Source organism: Ranitomeya variabilis, chromosome 3 (assembly GCF_051348905.1).
Source record: "Ranitomeya variabilis isolate aRanVar5 chromosome 3, aRanVar5.hap1, whole genome shotgun sequence".
In the NCBI taxonomy this organism is placed as follows: domain Eukaryota; kingdom Metazoa; phylum Chordata; class Amphibia; order Anura; family Dendrobatidae; genus Ranitomeya; species Ranitomeya variabilis.
The window spans coordinates 512,003,243-512,024,418 of NC_135234.1; the positions used below are offsets into that span (position 1 = coordinate 512,003,243).

Sequence of the window (21,176 nt, forward strand, 5' to 3'; positions counted from 1 at the left end):
TGAAACAATAAGTTTTCCCTTGCTAATGCAAATGTAACTGTATTAAAGATGGCTGCCAGTGTTCATTCTTCACTTCAGTTTAGAATCTGAAGGGTTAAGTTTCATTTCTTCTGAAATCGAAACTTGGAAATAGAAAGAAGAGGAGGAATCCACCAGAAGACGTCCGACGAATCAGAGAGAGAGACTAAGCACTAGACGTATACTGCTTAAACCCCGCCTATTGCATTCCTTTTTAGTACCGTGTATTTGGAAAATAAAGTTCAGTTGCTATGACCGTGGCTGACACATATAGTCACATGAGCATGCACTGAGATTGAACCAGCTACCTGTCTGACTCATTCTTACCCGGTACCACATGCTTATAGTTTAATTTGGAATGACTGGTGAATGAGGATTTATTGTCGTTACGACCCCGACACCAGCGACCTGTGCAGTGGATCTGGTCTTCAACCTCTTGATAATCCAGGCTTTGGTCGCAGGGTGGATTTTTGGCATGTTGTCAGAGCTCAAGTTGCAATTCAAGTGAAGGTCTGGGGTACTGGGTTTCTTTTTAAACATACACTAATTAACTGATCATTTACTGAGCACAGGTGAGGATGTAAACTAGGATTGGGTGCATTACATGACCAGGCGACAAAACTTTTGTCTTGCCAAAATCTGACCAGTCTGTGTCCATTAACTGATCAATATTTCTGCATTGATGCCAATTTACTTTCTTAACCTAAACCACATTTTGGAGGGTTTCAGCTTTCAAAAGAATAATTTATACAACCAATGGATGTATTTAACGTCAGGTTATGCTTTTATTTACATAAAATGGCTAAGCAACATACACTCCCTGACAGAAGTTATCACAGCATAATACTGAAGTTCTATTCACTTTTGGCATACTTTCTTCATAGATCAGGTTACTTTAGTGTTGTGAAATAAAATTCTTAATTTTTTTTTTTTGAGGTGGGGGGGGGGGGGGGGGGTATTAAATCATAACCAGAAAATCTGTGTAATTATAGTCATATGAAGTGCCATTAATATGATTTTTGGACATTATTGGTAATTTATCCATCTGTATACAATATTGCTTTATTAGTTTGAAAACTAGCTTTAAATTACAGTATTTTTCAGATAATATGCACTTTTTTCCCCTAAAATTTTTGATGAGCTAAAGTGGGGGTGCATCTTATAATTCAAATATACCTTACCGGGTGTAGTGGACCGGGTCCCAGGGACACTGCTTGGGGGAGTCAAGAGTGGGGTGATGCTGCTTGGCCGCAGACTGGGAGAAAGGGGTGTTCAATGGTGCGGGGGCCCCACCGACATTTTGTGAAAGTCAGGAGTCCCAGCACTTCCATGGTGGATTCTGGGAAAATGGCCTCTGGGGGCATCACAGATGGAGATCTCAGCGCAGAGATCTTGTCTCCCAAGATCTTGTTACCGAGATCTCCATCTGCGCATGCGTCAACCACGGTGGCCATTTTCCCGGAGTCCATCGCAAACCATGGATGTGAGGGGCTCCAGGCTTTCACAAAATTAAACACCTACAGTGTCGCAGCTCCGCTCCAAACACCCCTTCCTTCCAGAATGGGATCCGCAGCATTACCCCACTCCTGTCTCCACCAGCAGCATCCCGGGGCCCCGCTTCACTGCAGTCACCACCCCCGGCTAGCAATAAGGCGCAATGATTATAAGAAGCACCACCATTTTACGAAAGTTTTTTTTCCTATTTTGCTCCCCAAAATTTGTCGTGCGTCTTATAAACTACAAAATACAGTACATACAGAATTACAGTATCTAAAAGATGTTAAAAGCGCATTGTATACACATGCCATACCCATGCTAGGTTGTACTTGCACGACACTCGTCCTAGTTTTCTGGATCAGACTGATTTTTTAATACACTAGTGTGCCTCCAGCCTAAAAGGAACACTCCAGCATTTTTTATTATTGTTTTCTGTTAGCAATCAATTCAACAATGTGTTTGTGCAGAGTGTATTGCCAGTCGCCATCTTCTGCAGTTTCCAATGCCGCTCCAGCACCAGATAAAATCATTTGTGACCTGCAGAGTCCCACAGCGTCTTTTGGGTGAAATGGAAGTCACTTTCTCAGCATAAGTCTATGAGACTCAGAATGAGGTTGGGAGAGCCTAACTGAGCTCGGGATCTTCTGCCCTCCACAACAGTACCAGTTCCATATGTGGCTCTTTTTATAAATGATTTGCCCACCCATGCTTTACAGACATTGTCAAAGTGAGTGATGACCATCTACATTGTCTATCAGTAGGTCTTTGTATGTTCTCCCCAAGTTTTGTATGTCTATCCAAACTCCGTGCAGATGTCATTGCTGGATTTCAAACACAAAGTCAGCGCTGCAAGGCTCCAGTGCTAACCCCACTGTAAAAACCATTCAGATACTTGCATGCAAAAATGAATAACATTCAGTAGTATGAAAATATTTTATTTATGGCAATGATGATAATTATCTCAGATATCATACAGCGTCCCATATTCCTGAATCTTCAGGGATCCATGCGGTGTTGGCTGCAGCTCATCAATAAATAGGATACTCCCTCTCGTTGTAGCCACGCTGTACTTGACTAATGTAAAATCCCATTACTCAGAGTTCATTTACAAAACAGTTTTTTGTATTTTCCATACATAGCACTGGTTATCATGACTAGCACATCCGCTGATCCGTCTTCTGGTAACACCTTCACTTCTTGTACTGAAGCCTCCTTGTACAGCCAGCTGTCAGACATATGCAAGACAGGTTACGTATTATTCTAGGAAGGTCTCCATGAGAATATGATAATCAGCATGTATCTTGAGGCGTACAATAAAACAACTACATTACTTACCACTTCTTATTATCACTGTGGAACTAAACATCCCAGAATTCCTTTTTTTGACCCTGACGAACTTCTGACAGCTCCACATAGAAGGGGCAACAGCACTCCAGGAGCAATAGTCAAAACAGGCACACGCATTCAGGCAGATCGGTCACGAAAGGTCACCCAAAGCCCAATTCATATGTAAATGATATATTATAATAAATAGATTGTCGAGACATTTCGGCCTGTCTTGGACTTTCTCAAGCATACCTATATAGGCACGGCAACCTGTGGATTACAATATATCATCACACTGAAAAAAAAGAAGGGCACACTCAAAATGGTTACACTTATGCTTGAATGACCTATCTGGTCTCCTATAACAATTTATTTAATCTAAGTAATAGCAAAACCTAGACGTCATAAATCCCCTTTTTCAAGACTGCATACGTCCTGAAGGCATTGCTCCCTTCACATACAGTGTCCCAGCTCTGTACATGAACCGCACCACACACCCTCAATATAGCGATCTCCTCGATGAATGTACTCACCAAGAGCCTAAGGCCTCTTTCACACTTACATCTTTCAGCTCCCGTCACAATCCGTCGGTTTTCGAAAATGCAGGATCCGGCATTTTCTCATAGACTTGTATTAGCGACGGATTGTGACGGACGGCCATCTGTTTCATCCGTCGTACACTGGATCCTGCGTAAAAAAACGGTCCGTCGGGCAGAGAAAACGTTCAGAGGAACGTTTTTTCTGCACGTTGGAAAATCAGTCAGCGACGCATCCTGCGCTGCCCGTCACTGGCTACAATAGTAGCCTATGGGCGCAGGATGCGTCGCTGACTGTGAAAAGCAGGAATCCAGTGATGGGTCCCGTCTTTTCAAAGAGAGCATGCGTGGAAGAATTTCCCGTCAGGGAAATTCTCTCTCGCTCTCTCTCTTTTTACTAATGATCCTGCCTATGCAGCATCAATAGTAACAAGATATGTTAAAAATAATTAAAAAAAAAATAAAAAAAAATCGCAATATCCTCACCTACCGGTGTTCCCACGTAGCGATGCTCCGGGCAGCTAGTGTTACTTCCTAGTAATACATTGCGAAATCTCACGAGATTTCGCAATGTATTACAAGGAACACTAGCTGCCGGGAGCATCGCTGCGCGGGAACGCCGGTAGGTGAGAATACTGCGATTTTTAATTTTTTTTAACCTGGTTTGTGTTGTGCATGCGTTTTGCGGAAAACCGCTGCGAAGACGCATACACAACAGGTGCACATAGCCTCGACGGGTCCGTCAGAAAGACGGGCCCAGTGCACACGTTTTCCACAATCTGCACAGGATCCATCATTTCAACGTCTTGACGGATCCTGTGCAGATTTGGAAGACGGAAGTGTGAAAGAAGCCTTAGTGATACCCCAGAGTGCCTACAGTTCCACAATAAGGAGCTATAAGTATTTTGTGTGTGTTGTAAAATGCCTTTTTGGGTTTTACATTCTGCCCTAGCTACAATGATTGTAAGAGAGAAAAAGCCCTTAGAGCAGATATAGCATTATATTGCACAATATAAACTGCATTCCCGGTTACAGAAAGTGGGGAAAATAAGTATTTGATACACTGACGATTTTATAAGTTTTCCCACATACAAAGAATGGATCTGTAATTTTTATTGTAGATACACTTCCAACTGTGAGAGACAGAATCTTATGTAAAAATCGTAAAATGTGATTTTCTGGATTTTTTTTAACCCCTTTACCCCCAAGGGTGGTTTGCACATTAATGAGCGGGCCAATTTTTGCAATTCTGACCACTGTCCCTTTATGAGGTTTTAACTCTGAAACGCTTCAACGGATCCTGATGATTCTGACATTGTTTTCTCGTGACATATTGTACTTCATGATAGTCGTAAAATTTCTTCGATAAGACTTGCGTTTATTTGTGAAAAAAAGGAAATTTGGCGAAAATGTGATGTGCCTAAACAGTGGAAACCCCCAATTGTAACTGAAACCCTAACCCTAGCCCCAACCCTGACCCTAGCCCTAACCCTAGCCTTAACCCTAATAAGAAAATGGAAATAAATACATTTTTTTAATTTTATTATTTTTCCCTAACTAAGGGGGTGATGAAGGGGGGTTTGATTTACTATTTATAGCGTTTTTTTAGCGGATTTTTATGATTGGCAGCTGTCACACACTAAAAGACGCTTTTTATTGCAAAAAATAGTTTTTGCGTCTCCACATCTTGAGAGCTATAATTTTTCCATATTTTGGTCCACAGAGTCATGTGAGGTCTTGTTTTATGCGGGACGAGTTGACGTTTTTATATAAATGTCTCATATTTGAACTACAGTTAGAATTCAGTAGGTGCATGTGCATCATTTGTATTGCGTTCGGACCATAAGCAGTGCTGGCTTCTTTTTTTTTCTTTTACATTGGTAAGTGGCTGACCACCACTGTTGCCGCGCACGCTGGGTTACGTACGCCATTCTTTGTGTTCTCTGTGATTGATAGGCTGCTGTTCACACACACACAGCAGCCCTGCCCTGCCTCAGGCTCTAGTTAATTTTGCAGCTGTGTCTGAGCCTGTCTCACCCTTTAACCTTGGTGCTGGTTTGGAGGTGTGGAAGCCAGATCTGATATGTCCGTACAGGACCTGATCGGCCTTCACCTACGCTTTTCCTTCCTGGCACCAAGGGAGTGATTCTGAAAATGCTCTAGGTACAGCTTGCATGTCATAGTAAAGTAATGGTGTCTTTCTTTTTATGCTTTTTTTATACATCTAGGAGGCCGTAATGGCACAATGTTAATAAAATACGTAGCGTAGGACTGCCCCATTATGAGATTGCCGTGAAGTGGCGGGGTAGCTCAAAAAATTGATCAATTATTTGCTAAATGTCTCATATTTGAACTACAGTTAGAATTCAGTAGGTGCATGTGCATCATTTGTATTGCGTTCGGACCATAAGCAGTGCTGGCTTCTCCTTTTTTTTTTCTTTGACGTTTTTATTGGTACCATTTTCGGGCACGTGACATTTTTTGATCGCTTTTTATTCCGATTTTTGTGAGGCAGAATGACCAAAAACCAGCTATTCATAAAATTCTTTTGGGGGGGCGTTTATACCGTTCCACGTTTGGTAACATTGATAAAGCAGTTTTATTCTTCGGGTCAGTACGATTACAGCGATACCTCATTTATATCATTTTTTTTATGTTTTGGCGCTTTTATACGATAAAAACTATTTTATGGAAAAAATAATTATTTTTGCATCGCTTTATTCTGAGAACTTGCTCTGAGCTGGCGCTGGCAAGCCACCTCCCTGCAGGACCCGGATGTAGCCCTGCGGCCATTTTGGATCCGAGGCCTGCAGGGAGGAGACGCTCGGTACAAGGTGAGCACATCTCCTTGTACCGAGGGTCTCAGGGAAGCACGCAGGGAGCCCCCTCCCTGTGCGATGCTTCCCTGTACCGCCGGAACGCTGTGATCATGTTTGATTGCAGTGTTCCGGGGGTTAATGTGCCAGATGTCAGCTGCGATAGTACTATCCCGTCGGTGGTCATACGGGCCCACCCCACCTCGACGGGATAATACGTCATATGTCAGAAAGGGGTTAATACACGTTTTATTGCATGAAATAAGCATTTGATACAATAGAAAACCGAACCTAATATTTGGTACAGAAACCTTTATTTGTAATTACAGAGGTCAGATGCTTCCTGTAGTTCCTGACCTTACAGAGCTCCTGATCTTTCAGGTTTTGGGGCTGTTGCTGGGCAACGATGAGTTTCTGCTCCCTCCAAAGATTTTTTTATTAGGTTTAGGTCTAGAGACTGGCTAGGCTACTCCAGGACCTTGCAATGCTTCTTACAGAGCCACTACTTAGTTGCCCTGGATGTGTGTTTTGGGTCATTGTCTTGCTGGAAGACCCAGCCACAACCCATCTTCAATGCTCTTAGGCTGCCGTCACACTAGCAGCATTTGGTCAGTATTTTATCTCAGTATCTGTAAGCCAAAACCAGGAGTGGAACAATTAGAGGAAAAGCATAATAGAAACATATGCACCACTTCTGCATTTATCACCCACTCCTGGTTTTGGCTTACAAATACAGATGTAAAATACTGCTTGTGTGACGGCAGCCCTACTGGGGGAAGCAGTTTGTTGGCTAAAATCTTGCGATATATTACCCCATCCATCCTCCCTTCAAAACGGTGCAGTCGTCCTGCCTAGGGTTGAGCGACCTTTAGTTTTTTAGGGTCGAGTCGGGTTTTGTGAAACCCGACTGTCTTAAAAGTCGAGTCGAGTGAAATCGGCCGACCACCGTGAAAAGTCGGGTTACGGCCAAAACACGAAACCCAATGAAGGATTTTTTTTTTCTTTTTTCTCTCTCTCTCTTCGTTTTGCACATTCCAAATCCCTACTGCGCACAAGCAATAACATGACGATAGGCGTTCACTCCCCTAAGACCTATGTCATCACTCTGCCCACGCTCATTCATTGGCTGTAAAAATGGCGCTAAACGCGTCATACGAAACGCGACTTTGGCGCCAAGATCGCGTACCGCATGGCCGACCCCGCACAGGGATCGGGTCGGGTTTCATGAGACGCCGACTTTGCCAAAAGTCGGCGACTTATGAAAATGAACGACCCGTTTCGCTCAACCCTAGTCCTGTCCCCTTTACAGAAAAGCAAGCCAAAGTATGAGGTTCCCCCACCAAGCTTCACAGTTGGGTCGGTTTTCCTGGAGTTGTATCCTTCTTTCTCCAAACATGGCGAGTGGAGTCGAAACCAAAAAGTTCTATTTTCGTCTCATCTGGATCCTTCAGATGGTCATTGGTGAACTTCAAACAGGCCTGGACATGTGCTGGCGTGAGCAGGGGGTCCTTGTGTGCCCTGCAGGATTTTAATCCATGATGGGGTAGTGTGGTACTAACGGTAATGTTTGAGACTGTGGTCCTAGCTGTCTTTAGGTCATTGACCGGGTCCTCTCGTGTAGTTCTGAGCCAATTCCTGACCTTACTCAGAATCATCCTTACCCCACGAGGAGAGATCTTGCATGAAGCTCCAGACCGAGGAAGATTGTCATCTTTTGTTTTTTCCATTTTCTAATAATTGAGCCAACAGTTATTGCCTTCTCACCAAGCTGTTTGCCTATTGTTCTGTACCTCATCCCAGCCTTGTGCAGGTCTACAATTTTGTCCCTGGTGTCCTAAGACAGCTCCTTTGGTCTTTGGCCATGGTGGAGAGGTTGGAGTGTGATTGAGTGTGTGGACAGGTGTCTTTCATACAGGTGCAATTAATACAGGCAATGAGTGAAGAGTAGGAGGGTTTCTTAAAGAAAATCTAACAGGTCTGTGAGCCAGAATTCTTGCTGGGTGGTAGGTGATCAAATACTTATTTCATGCAATAAAATGCAATTTAATTATTTTAAAATCATACAATGTGAGTTTCTGGTTTTATTTTTAGATTCTGTCTCTCACAGTTGAAGTGTACCTACGATAAAAATTATAGACCTCTTTATTCTTTGCAGGTGGGAAAACTTGCAAAATCAGCAGTGTATCAAATACTTATTTTCCCCCACTTTAGAACTTGATATTGGAATAGCTGTATAATCCTTTATGAAAGTTGCCCAGGCCAATATTAACATTAATATGATCACTTTATAAGTCTAATTGTAGCTGAATTCATAAAATGATCATTTTATCTACTCTGACAACCCTTTCCTAAATACGCTCCTTCCCCACAATATGGAATATATGGAATATAGTATCTGTTTTCGTTTTACAGACACCATTCCAGCGATGTCGGCACTGGGTTCGCGTTGGATTGTTATGCCATGTGAGCACTGCAACCAATCAATGGCCGCTAATGAGCTACTTCACTCATACTTCCTTTGCATGTATCTAAGATGAGAACTGCAGCCCATTATAAGTAAAAATGGCATGTGTGTAAAAACGCCGTACAAAAGGAGAGCCATTGAGATAATGCAGTTTCATATGGACATTACTAGTCCGCACCAAGACTATGCGATTTTCCCAGCAGAAAACAGAGCGAAGTTTTCTAATATGTTACTTACAATCTGCTCCAAAATTGAAGCAACAGGGAATCTGAGTAGGAATAACCCAGTCTGTAAGGTCTGCAAGTCATAGAAAGTTGAATAAAATGATACCTTGATATCGGAGATCAGATGTCTTATTCCTGAGAAATCCCCGTTTTTCTCAATATGTAAGTTAGCTGCTAAGATCTATGGGCCGGACATGGAGCTACCTGAAAATCTGCTTACAGCAGATTAGTTGTCAGTGGAATGTGGAGCTTGTAAAATCAGATGAGCTTTAAAAGTGTGTTTTGTTTTGTTTTTTTTTACTTACTTTCTGAAGACTTTTCACCATTTTGAGCATATTAAACAAGCCACATCATGGAATGGTGGCCACAGACCTGAGTAAAATGCGGTTTTTACTTTTTAGCTTCTCCTCTGAGAGATTAACTTGTAAAGTTTAGGTGATATTTTATGTTCTAGTTCTACTGGGCGTTACCAGAAATGTGTGTCTGGGGGCGAGTACTTCTTCCCCTGCATGAGGTTGACCTATCATAAACAGGTAGCGTTATGCAGAGGGAAACAGAAAGATTCATCCTCTCCTCACTGAACCCTGCAGCAATTGTGTAGAGATACACAACTCAGCTCTGCTGTACCATTACAAACACTTCCAGATTTCATCTTAAGCTACTTGGTGTTGGGGAGGATGAGAGCTGACAGCACAGTGAAAGGAGATCTTAAAAGGGTTGTCCACTATTAGGAAAACCCCTTCTAGATCTAAAGGTTTGGCCCAGATAAGAAAAAAAAAGCCTATACTCATCTCCTGTGCTGGCCCTGTTCCAGCAGTGTCGGCACTTGCGTTCCTGGGGCTCTCATGCGGTTGTTGTGACAAAAAGGGGTTGTTCTAATTGTGGACAACCCCTTTAAAATATATATTTTATACAGATATGCAGTCACCATTTCATGATGTGGTCAGTTTAATATGCTAAAAACTTGTGAAAGGTCTGTTTCTGGTGCATGTATTTGCGGCTAAAAATTGTCAGGTAGGTTTCTTCAAACATTTTGCAACATTTAGCTTTTACATGCTCTACAGGATGGGCCATTTATATTGATACACCTAAATAAATTGGGAATGGTTGGTGATATCAACTTCCTGTTTGTGGCACATTAGTACATGGGAGGGGAAAACTTTTCAAGATGGGTGGTGACCATGGCGGCCATTTAGAAGTCGGCCATTTTGGATCCAACTTTATTTTTTTTCAATGGGAAGAGGGTCATGTGACACATCAAACTTATTGAGAATTTCACAAGAAAAACAATGGTGTGCTTGGTAACTATTCTTTCATGAGTTATTTACAAGTTTATGACCACTTATAAAATGTGTTGAAAGTGCTGCTCATTGTGTTGGATTGTCAATGCAACCCTCCTCTCCCACTCTTGACACACTGATGGCAACACCGCAGAAGAAATGCTATCACATGCTTCCAGTATCTGTTATTCCAAAAGTCTAAGGGGGTCAAATCGGGAGACCTTGGTGGCCATTCAACTGGTCCACGACGACCATCATGATGATGCGTTGCCCTCATCATGTTGATATCACCAACCATTCCCATTTTATTTAGGTGTATCCATATAAATGGCCCACCCTGTATTTCCCTGCACATTTAAATTTGGTGTGGTCATAAATCAGCAAAGAAGAGCTTAGAAAAAGACAGATAAAAGTTAAAAACTCTGCGTCAGTCAGTCATTGTGGGCTAAATGACGGATTCTCGGTTAAAGGGGTTGTCCAGGCAAAATTAATTCACCAGTTGCTTGGTATGATAAAAAATAACAAATTAAGCTACACTCTCCTACCGACACTTATCGGGATCCAGCAAAGGTCACTGTGGTTTACATTTACACCGGAAGGAAGTAGCCTCCATTCTATGTGGCAGCAGGACTGCTGGGACCTGTTGATTGGCTGCCGTGTTCACGTGTCCTTAGCAGATTATTATCAACTCGCAAAGTCACCTGGCCACAACAGCCAATGACAGGTTCCAGCCGTACTGCTGCCACAGAGAATGGAGACTACTTCCTTCCTGTGTAAATGTAATCCACGAAGTGATGGACGAAGAGTATAGCTTAATTTCTCAATTTTTATTATCTCAAGCCACTGTTACATTTTAATTTTGCCTGTCCACCACTAACTCATTTTGCAGCCAACAATAGAGTGCAACACAGTGGCTATAAAAGGCAAACGGTGAAAAATAGTAATCAAACTCAACTGCAAAAATGCATTTACAGGCATTTAAGCAGTTTATTAAAAATGTCCCCTAAATGTGGACAGCTTCCAACACTAGATTTAAGCTCCTCAAAAATAATATGCAAGAATGTGATACAGAAATCTGAAATGAATGAGGTGCTAAATTTTGTGACCAGGCTTAGTCATGCTGGACCTACCATCTACTGGGATAGTAGAACATACCTTAATTGAGGACTTTCCAGGTTCACTCTAATCGTCACTATCAACCTCTCCGTATTGGTCATCACTATGCTTTGTACGCGTTGTTTCAGTTCATCTAAGCCAACACCAAAAAGAGCAGACACAGGTATGGCAGTATCACCGGGGTCATGGCTAATAGACACAAAAGAAAAGCTTTCGATTTTAGAATAATTCAATAATACTTATGGCAACAATAAGGGTTTGTTCACATGTTGTATATTTTCAGTGTTTCTTTTCTGCATTAACAGACCAGAGTGATGGCAGGAAAAACGCACGTTGTGGACGTGGTTTACAAGACATTTTTGCAGCGTCTTCTTTCATTCATTTTAACAAGTGAACAGCGCTGAAAGAATGGACACCATGCCTTGGCAAAAACACAGCTGGGCTCAAAATATGCATAGAAATAATATGCAGTGTGTACATGAGATTTCAGAAATCTCACTGGTTACGCTGCTGATGCAAAAGCTCCGTATTTTATGCAACAAAGAAACACACAGCAAAAACGCAACGTGTGAATTTACCACTACAATGTACTTACATTACGTGTGATAGTACTGAAATACATTGGACAAAAGCGTCACAAATGACTCAGGATAGATTTACTCAGTGCAGCATAAAGAGTAGTTTAAAAAAAAGTGAAAGTCAACATTTGTATTACTGTAATCAAATTCCAGATATGCCAGTAAGGATTAGTAAGAGAACTGTGAAATATATGGTCATGCCAGTCACCAAAGCAGCAGGGACCAAACCCCCATATGGGACTGGAAACTTGAGAACCCAAATTATAGTGCATCCATTATCTTACACCATTAAAGTAGGTACGTTTTTTTTTTGTTCCTGTAAACTGTCAATACTTATTTTCTAAGTATTAACAATGCATAATACACCAGGAAAAAAAAACATACCACACAGGCACAAGAACATGCGCTCAGATACACAGCATCAGTTAGTACAATTAGATGAAAGTTGTCCAAGCCAACGTCTTTTAGCAAGATTGGTATGTATGGAGGCCTCCTACCCCCTCACCTGACATCAATTGGGAAACCATCTGGTATGTATGGAGGCCTCCTAACCCTCACCTGACATCTATTGGGAAACCATCTGGTATGTATGGAGGCCTCCTACCCTCACCTGACATCAATTGGGAAACCATCTGGTATGTATGGAGGCCTCCTAACCCTCACATGACATCTATTGGGAAACCATCTGGTATGTATGGAGGCCACCTAACCCTCACCTGATATCTATTGGGAAACCATCTGGTATGTATGGAGGCCACCTAACCCTCACCTGATATCTATTGGGAAACCATCTGGTATGTATGGAGGCCTCCTACCCTCACCTGACATCAATTGGGAAACCATCTGGTATGTATGGAAGCCTCCTACCCTCACCTAACATCTATTGGGAAACCATCTGGTATGTATGGAGGCCTCCTAACCCTCACCTGACATCTATTGGGAAACCATCTGGTATGTATGGAGGCCTCCTAACCCTCACCTGACATCTATTGGGAAACCATCTTGTATGTATGGAGGCCTCATAACACTCACCTGACATCAATTGGGAAACCATCTGGTATGTATGGAGGCCTCCTAACCCTCACCTGACATCTATTGGGAAACCATATGGTATGTATGGAGGTCTCCTAACCCTCACCTGACATCTACTGGGAAACCATCTGGTATGTAGGGATGCCTCCTAACCCTCACCTGACATCTATTTGGAAACCATCTGGTACGTAGGGAGGCCTCCTAACCCTCACATGACATCTACTGGGAAACCATTTGGTATGTATGGAGGCCTCCTAACCATCACCTACCATCTATTGGGAAACCATCCGGTATGTATGGAGGCCTCCTAACCATCACCTGACATCTATTGGGAAACCATCTGGTATGTATGGAGGCCACCTAACCCTCACCTGATATCTATTGGGAAACCATCTGGTATGTATGGAGGCCTCCTAACCCTCACCTGACATCTATTGGGAAACCATCTGGTATGTATGGAGGCCTCCTAACCCTCACCTGACATCTACTGGGAAACCATTTGGTATGTATAGAGGCCTCCTAACCCTCACCTAACATCTATTGGGAAACCATTTGGTATGTATGGAGGCCTCCTAACCCTCACCTAACATCTATTGGGAAACCATCTGGTATGTATGGAGGCCACCTAACCCTCACCTGATATCTATTGGGAAACCATCTGGTATGTATGGAGGCCTCCTAACCCTCACCTGACATCTATTGGGAAACCATCTGGTATGTATGGAGGCCTCCTAACCCTCACCTGACATCTACTGGGAAACCATTTGGTATGTATAGAGGCCTCCTAACCCTCACCTAACATCTATTGGGAAACCGTTTGGTATGTATGGAGGCCTCCTAACCCTCACCTAACATCTATTGGGAAACCATCTGGTATGTATGGAGGCCACCTAACCCTCACCTGATATCTATTGGGAAACCATCTGGTATGTATGGTGGCCTCCTAACCCTCACCTGACAGCTATTGGGAAACCATCTGGTATGTATGGAGGCCCTCTAACCCTCACCTGACATCTAAACCTGCCTATGTGATTATATAGATTTGCATCACACGGTTAATGTTTCAATTATAGTCAGATTTCACATCTATGATGTAGGGGCACTCTGTATATGGATGTGTAATATATGTATGATGTTTATACATGCGTTTATATAGATTTGCATCAGGTTTTTTTTTTGTTATGTTTTATTTATGGTCAAATTTTTATAAACATTTTTGTTGCAAATTGAGTTTTGGTGTGGATTGGTTGTTCTTGGCAGGAGAGGTCAAGTCCTCTTCCACCTTAAAGAGGCTATTCACATTTAAGTTCCTACAATAGCACTGCACCGACTAAATGTTACTCCTTACGCCACCTGTCAGAGGCCTCTAAGGCCATGTTCACACTTTGCGGGTTTTACCGCGGATCCGCGGCGATTTTGATGCTGCGGGTCCGCAGCAGTTGCCATAGCGTTTACATTTACATGTAAACCCTATGGAAACAGCAATCCGCTGTGCACATGCTGCGGGAAAAACCGCGCAGAAACGCAGCGGTTTACAACCCGCAGCATGTCATTTCTTTGTGCAGAATCGCTGCGATTCTGCACCCATAGGAATGCACTGATCCGCTTACTTCCCGCATGGGGCTGTGCCCACGATGCGGGAAGTAAGCGGATCATGTGCAGATGGTACCCGGGGTGGAGGAGAGGAGACTCTCCTCCAGGCCCTGGGAACCATATTTCTGTAAAAAAAAAAAAGAATTAAAATAACAAATGATATACTCACCTCTCAGCGCTGCACGCGGCCGTCCGGTTGCAGGGTTGCTGTGCGAGCAGGGCCTGAGATGACGTCGCGGTCACATGACCGTGATGTCACGAAGGTCCTTCTCGCACAGCATCTTTGGAACCGGAGCGCCGCGTGCAGCGCCGAGGAGATCGGTACGTCAGAGGGTGAGTATATAACCATGTTTTATTATTTTTAACATTACTATTGATGCTGCATATTGCTGCATATGCAGCATCAATAGTATAGGAGTAAACCCGCAGCGGAAAATCGCAAAACAAACCACGATAAATCTGCAGGGATAACCGCAGCGGTTTTGCGCTGCAGATTTATCAAATCCGCTGCGGGAGAACCCGCAGAGGACGCCGCAAAGTGTGCACATAGCCTTACCCAGCCAAATCACACCTATGGCTTTTCACTGATGAGGGGCAAGCAATGGTGATGAATAACGTGCTGGGATAAGGAGTTATTCGAGCATGCTCGAGTGTCTTCAGCGTGCTCGAAAAATATATGTTTAATTCCCGACGGTTGAATGTCTCTTGGCTGTTCGACAGCCGCAACACATGCACAGATTGCCTGTTTGCTGACTGCTGCATGCGTTGCGGCTGTCGAACAGCCATGAGATATGCAACCGCGTGGACTAGAACATATTATTCAAGCACGCCAAAGTCACTGGGTTAGCACACAAGCATGCTCGGATAACACCTTATCCCAGCACGCTCGCTTTTCACTAGTAAGCAACTCAAAACACCCTATTATATTATCACCTTTTCACCCCAACAATGATTTCACATGCCATAAGGTAGGGGCACCCCATTACAAAAAGGAGATTTTTGTGTACTCACCGTAAAATCTTTCTCTTAGCCTCTAATTGGGGGACACAGGACCATGGGTGTTATGCTGCTGTCCACTAGGAGGCGACACTATGCATAATCTGAAAAAGATTAACTGTGGCTCCTCCTGTGCAGTATACACCCCTGGACGGCATCAGCCTTCTCCAGTTTTGTGCAAAAGCAGTAGGAGGAACATAACATGAATAACATAATTATGCCTGTAAGAAGGCAACTATGTACGAGCTCAAGAAACAATATGAGAACTCAACAGTTACAACAGCCCGGAAAGGGCAACAGGGTGGGAGCTGTGTCCCCCAATTAAAGGCTAAGAGAAAGAGATTTTACGGTGAGTACACAAAAATCTCCTTTACTCTGTCGCCTCATTGGGGGACACAGGACCATGGGACGTCCTAAAGCAGTCCCTGGGTGGGAAGCAATGGACGAATATTGTGCAGACAGGCCCGTACACTTAGGGCACCGCCGCCTGCAGGACACGTCTACCCAGGCTCGCGTCCGCTGAGGACTGGGTATGAACCCTGTAGTATTTAGTAAACGTGTGTAAGCTAGTCCAAGTGGCCGCCTTACACACTTGTTGTGCCGAAGCCTGGTGCCGAATGGCCCAGGAGGCCCCTACCGCCCGTGTAGAGTGTGCCGTAATACCGGCTGGAAGAGGAGAATTCTTAAGGCGGTACGCCTCTTGTATGGTGGATTTGATCCACCTGGCAAGAGTAGCTTTGGAAGCTGGCATACCCTTGTGGCCGCCTTCCGGAAGGAGGAGAAGGGAATCAGACCTCCGGAAGGACGCAGTCCTAGACACGTATATACGCAAAGCCCTGACAAGGTCAAGCGTATGCAGAGCCTTCTCCACTCTATGAACCGGAACCGGACAAAGGGATGGTAGTGAAATTTCCTCATTGAGGTGGAAGTCGGACACAACCTTCGGGAGGAAGGATGGGACCGTACGAAGAACTACCTTGTCCTGGTGAAATGCCAGGAAAGGCCGTCTGCAGGAGAGTGCTGTCAGTTCAGACACCCTGCGTAGCGAGGTGATTGCCACCAGGAAAACCACCTTCTGGGAAAGAAGGCGGAGCGGGACCTCCTTAAGAGGTTCGAAGGGTGGTTCCTGCAATGCTGTCAGGACCAGGTTGAGGTCCCACGTTTCTAGTGGTCGTCTGTAGGGGGGAACCAATCGGGAAACCCCCTGAAGGAAAGTCCTTACTTGCGGCTTGGTAGCAATGCGCTTTTGGAAAAGCACTGAGAGGGCTGACACCTGGCTCTTAAGCGAGCCCAATGACAGCCTGGCCTCCAGACCCGATTGGAGAAAACCAAGTACTTTGGGTATGGAATAAGGGAGTGGGATCTGGCCACGAGATTCGCACCAGGTAAAGAAAGCTTTCCAGGTACGGTAATAAATCTTGGCAGAGGCTGGTTTCCGTGCTCTGATCATGGTTCCAATGACATCTGCCGAGAGCCCTGCCTGGGTTAGAACCCAGGTCTCAAGGGCCACGCCGTTAAATTGAGAGCCCCTGAGTTCTGGTGGTAGAACGGCCCTTGTGATAGAAGATCGTGGCGGTCGGGGAGACGCCAAGGGGCGTCTGCTGTGAGTTGTACGATGTCGGCGTACCATGTGCGTCTGGGCCAGTCCGGTGCAATGAGGATGGTTGGAACTCCCTCTTGTTTGATCTTCCTCACCACTCTGGATATCAGGGGGAGAGGTGGAAAAATGTACAGAAGCTGGAACTGGGTCCAGTCCTGAACCAGAGCGTCTGCTCCGAGCGACCGCGGATCGTGTGTTCTGGCAATGAAGTTGGAGACCTTGGCATTGAAATGGGATGCCATTAGGTCCACATCCGGGGTCCCCCAGCGGAGACAGATCTGTTGAAAAATTTCAGGATGGAGAGACCACTCTCCCGAGTCTATTCCTTGTCGGCTGAGGAAGTCTGCTTCCCAGTTGTCCACACCCGGAATGTGGACCGCCGAAAGAACCGACCCTGTGTCCTCCGCCCAGCGGAGGATATGTGACACTTCCCGCATCGCCTGGGTACTGCGGGTCCCCCCTTGATGATTCACATATGCCACAGCCGTGGCATTGTCTGACTGTATCCTGATGTGAGAGGCTGCCAGTAAGTGATAGAAGGCCCTCAATGCCAGTAGGATGGCACGAATTTCCAGGATGTTGATGGGCATGGTCGCTTCCGCTGGGGACCACTTGCCCTGTGCCCTGTGGTGTAGGTGCACCGCACCCCAACCCGTCAGGCTCGCGTCGGTGGTCAGGACCTTCCATTGACCTGAGAGAAAGGATTTCCCCTTTGCTAGCGAGGTTGGCTTGAGCCACCAGTGCAGGGACCTCCTGGTTGACGACGTTAGCTGGAACTCCCTGTCGAGAGAAAAGGGATTCCTGTCCCAGGACTTGAGAATGGCTAGTTGGAGAGGTCTGAGGTGAAACTGGGCAAATGGGACAGCTTCTATTGCCGCTGCCATCTTGCCGAGGACTCTCATGGCAAACCGGAGATCGAGGGGGTTTGCGGAGGAGGGTGCGAACTGCAAGTCGGAGAGCCAGTGCCTTGTCCTTGGGAAGGAGCACTAGACCCCTGGAGGTGTTGAATAACATTCCCAGGAAGGTCAGGGACTGACTCGGGGTTGGTGATGACTTTTGTAGGTTGATTAACCAGCCCATGCGACTGAGAGTATTGGTTGTGATTGAGACGCTGAGCTTGCAGTCCTTGAAGGTGGGAGCCTTGATGAGTAGATCGTCCAGGTATGGAACGACTACTATGCCTCTGGAGTGCAGGACGTCCATGGTGGCTGCCATGACCTTGGTGAACACTCTGGGAGCCGTGGTGAGTCCAAAGGGGAGAGCCACGAATTGGTAGTGGTCCTGGCCTATTGCGAACCTGAGAAACCTCTGATGGGCAGGTATGCGTCTTGTATGTCTATGGAGGCGAGATATTCTCCCTTCTCCATGGACGCAATGATGGACCGAAGGGACTCCATGCGGAAATGACGGACCCGTACATATTTGTTGAGCTGTTTTAGGTCTAGTATGGGCCGTACGCTGCCTCCTTTCTTGGGAACTACGAACAGATTGGAGTAGAACCCTCGGAAGCGGTCGGTCGTGGGTACCGGTACTATGACTCCTGATTGACAAAGCGAGGAGACCGCTTGGTGGTAGGCTCGAGCCTTGGCTGGCGGTTTTGGGGGGACAGAGAGGAAGAACCGGTCCGGCGGGTTGGAGGTGAAGTCTATTTTGTATCCGGAAGACACTAGTTCCGTGACCCACCTGTCTTCTGTAATAGGCAGCCAGACTTGATGAAAGAGCAAAAGTCGGCCGCCTACTGGTGTGGTGTCTTCCGGAGTCCGTGAGTCATGAGGAGGAGAAAGTCTGAGATTTTCCTCCTCTGGGCTTAGACTGGCCTGCTTTTGACTGCCAGGTCTTGTCCGACCTTTGCGTCGATCGTGAGTTGTCCCTGCGTGGGGAACGGTTACGATTTTGTACTGGACGTGAGACGGACCAGCCGGAGGAATTCCGAAAGGATCGGAATCGAGTTTGGTTACGCTTCTTGTAAGTGCGTTTAGGTTTCAGTTGGGGAAGAGAAGTACTCTTACCCCCTGTGGCGTTGGATATCATAGTGTCCAACTGTTCACCGAAAAGTCTCCCACTGAGGTAGGGGAGGTGCGTGAGGGACTTCTTTGAGGCTGCGTCCGCTTTCCATTCCTGCAGCCAGAGGATACGCCGAATCGTGATGGCGTTTGATGCTATCCCCGCGACTCCCCTTGCTGAATCCAGAGCTGCATGGAGCATGTAATCTGCTACAACAGCAATTTGAACCGCTTGGTCCGACAGTTCAGGAGCGGATGCTTGGAAGGCTTGTAAATTCTTTGCCCAGGCCAGGATGGCCTTGGCAGCCCAAACTGAGGCGAACGCGGGAGCCAGGGATGCCCCTGCTGCCTCGAAAATTGAACGAGCCATGCGTTCTACCTGCCGGTCTGCTGCGTCCCTTAGGGTTGAGCTATCTGGCAGTGAAAGGAGGGTCTGTGCTGCTAGCCTGGAGACTGGGGGATCCACTTCAGGTGGATCTGTCCATTCCTTGGTGTCCTTCTGTGGGAAGGGGTACCTCGCCTCCAGATATTTGCGATTAGCGAATTTTTTCTCAGGCTGTGAAAGCTGTTTTTTAAGGATCGCCTTAAACTCTGGGTGGTTAGAGAAAACCTTAGGCGGCTTCAGAGGTCCTTCAAAGGAAATCTGATGTTCTGGGGCCTCTGGTGGCGGATCAGAAATGTCCAGCACCCAATGGATGGACGATATTATGTCCTCAACTAGCGCTGTATTGCTAGGAGGGATTGGGATCAGGGACCCCTCCGTTTCTCTGTCTGAGTCAGAGTCGCAGATGCCTTCTGAATCCTGTGTATCACTGAGGCGTCCCCTGCTGGGTGAGCTGGGGAGGAGGCCTTCTCTGGTTGGGGATTGCGGAGATCTGCATTGTCTGTCCCTGGAATGGGACGGTCTAGATGACCTGGAGCAACGGTGTCTCTCCCTAGAGGGGGATGACCATGTGCTATGGGATGACGCAGATGGACTTGATCTATGGATCCGCTTGCGTCATGACCTAGACGTGGATGTGCCAGGGTCATCTTGTTCCTGAGTCAAGCTCTCCCTTTGCTGGGTAACGGTCATAGCCGGGGCATGACCCTGCAGAGCCTGAAGCAATGTGGAAGTTAGGTTATCTATAGACTGCGTCATAGATTGCGATATCTGAGTAGCCCATTCCGGTGTGGCATTAGACACCGAGGCATTGGCAGGGGCTTCTTGAGGCTGTGACACAGTAGTTTGTATACAGTTCTGACAATGCGGGTACGTGCTACTACTGGGGAGAGCGGTCCCGCAGGCTGTGCAGAATGCATAATAGCAGTTCTGCCTGGTTCTCTTAGACCTTGAGCCCGGCATAGTGCACAGAGTGCAGAAGTGCTGCCAGCAGATGGACCTTACAGGGGTAGAGAACCTACAGGGGAGCCTTATAGGTAATATGGATTCACAGCTGAGTAAAGATAACCCAGCTGTGATCTTACCCCACCAGTGTACCCCTAGGTCCAGCGCCGAAAATCCACAGTCCTGTGCCCCCCGGAGACTGGCTGCCTGGTCCTGCAGACCGGGAGATGCAGGGTTAATCTGCAGCCGAAAATGGCTGCAGAGACAGAGGAGAGAGGAGGAGAAGGGGGCGGAGAGCTGGAAAAAGGCGGCAAGGCTATAAAAACCCCGCCCTTTCTGTCTCGATCCGCCCCTTGTATGACACTGTAGAGTGTCATATTTGTCATCCGGGGGGCGGGCCGGGGGGCGGAGAGGAGGCTGCTGCTTCAGCTAGGCCGAAGCCGGGGCCTAAATTAGATGCCTGAGGCCCAGAAGGGCTCCAGGCCGGCGCGAAAGTCCGGGAGGGGGTCGGATCTGAACCGGACCCCTCCGGATTTGAAGGCAGGATGGCGGTGGGGCTATAAGCGGAAGCCCGGCTGGGGTCCCCCTGAGGCAGTATAGAGCTGGTGCTGCCGCAGAGACAGGGACACAGGGAGCCCTGTGTCTGTATGTGCCATGCCTGCCTGCACTCCCCCCGGCCCCAACAGGAGCCCGCAGCTGGGCTGGGGTCCCTGGATGCAGGCGCAGTGTGCTGGCCCATTGCTGGGAGCTGTAGGATGCTGCCTGTACAG

The 21,176-nt window shown here is 46.2% G+C and overlaps 1 protein-coding gene across 3 annotated transcripts in view; it reads right to left on the reverse strand.

Annotated features, from left to right (window-relative positions):
• Positions 1–2,434: 2,434 nt before the first annotated feature.
• Positions 2,435–21,176, reverse strand: part of GTPBP6 (GTP binding protein 6) — a 59,437-nt gene continuing 40,695 nt past the window's right edge. The window contains exons 9-10 of one of the 3 annotated variants that reach the window (XM_077296909.1): positions 11,317–11,466; positions 2,435–2,740 (exon numbers count right to left, since the gene is read on the reverse strand). In XM_077296909.1, coding sequence (XP_077153024.1) covers positions 2,617–2,740; positions 11,317–11,466 — 274 coding nt within the window. In that variant the 3' untranslated portion in view covers positions 2,435–2,616. Of the gene's footprint in view, positions 2,776–2,943; positions 3,112–11,316; positions 11,467–21,176 lie in introns of those variants that run through there. The other 2 variants (XM_077296910.1, XM_077296911.1) reach the window with 2 other exon arrangements.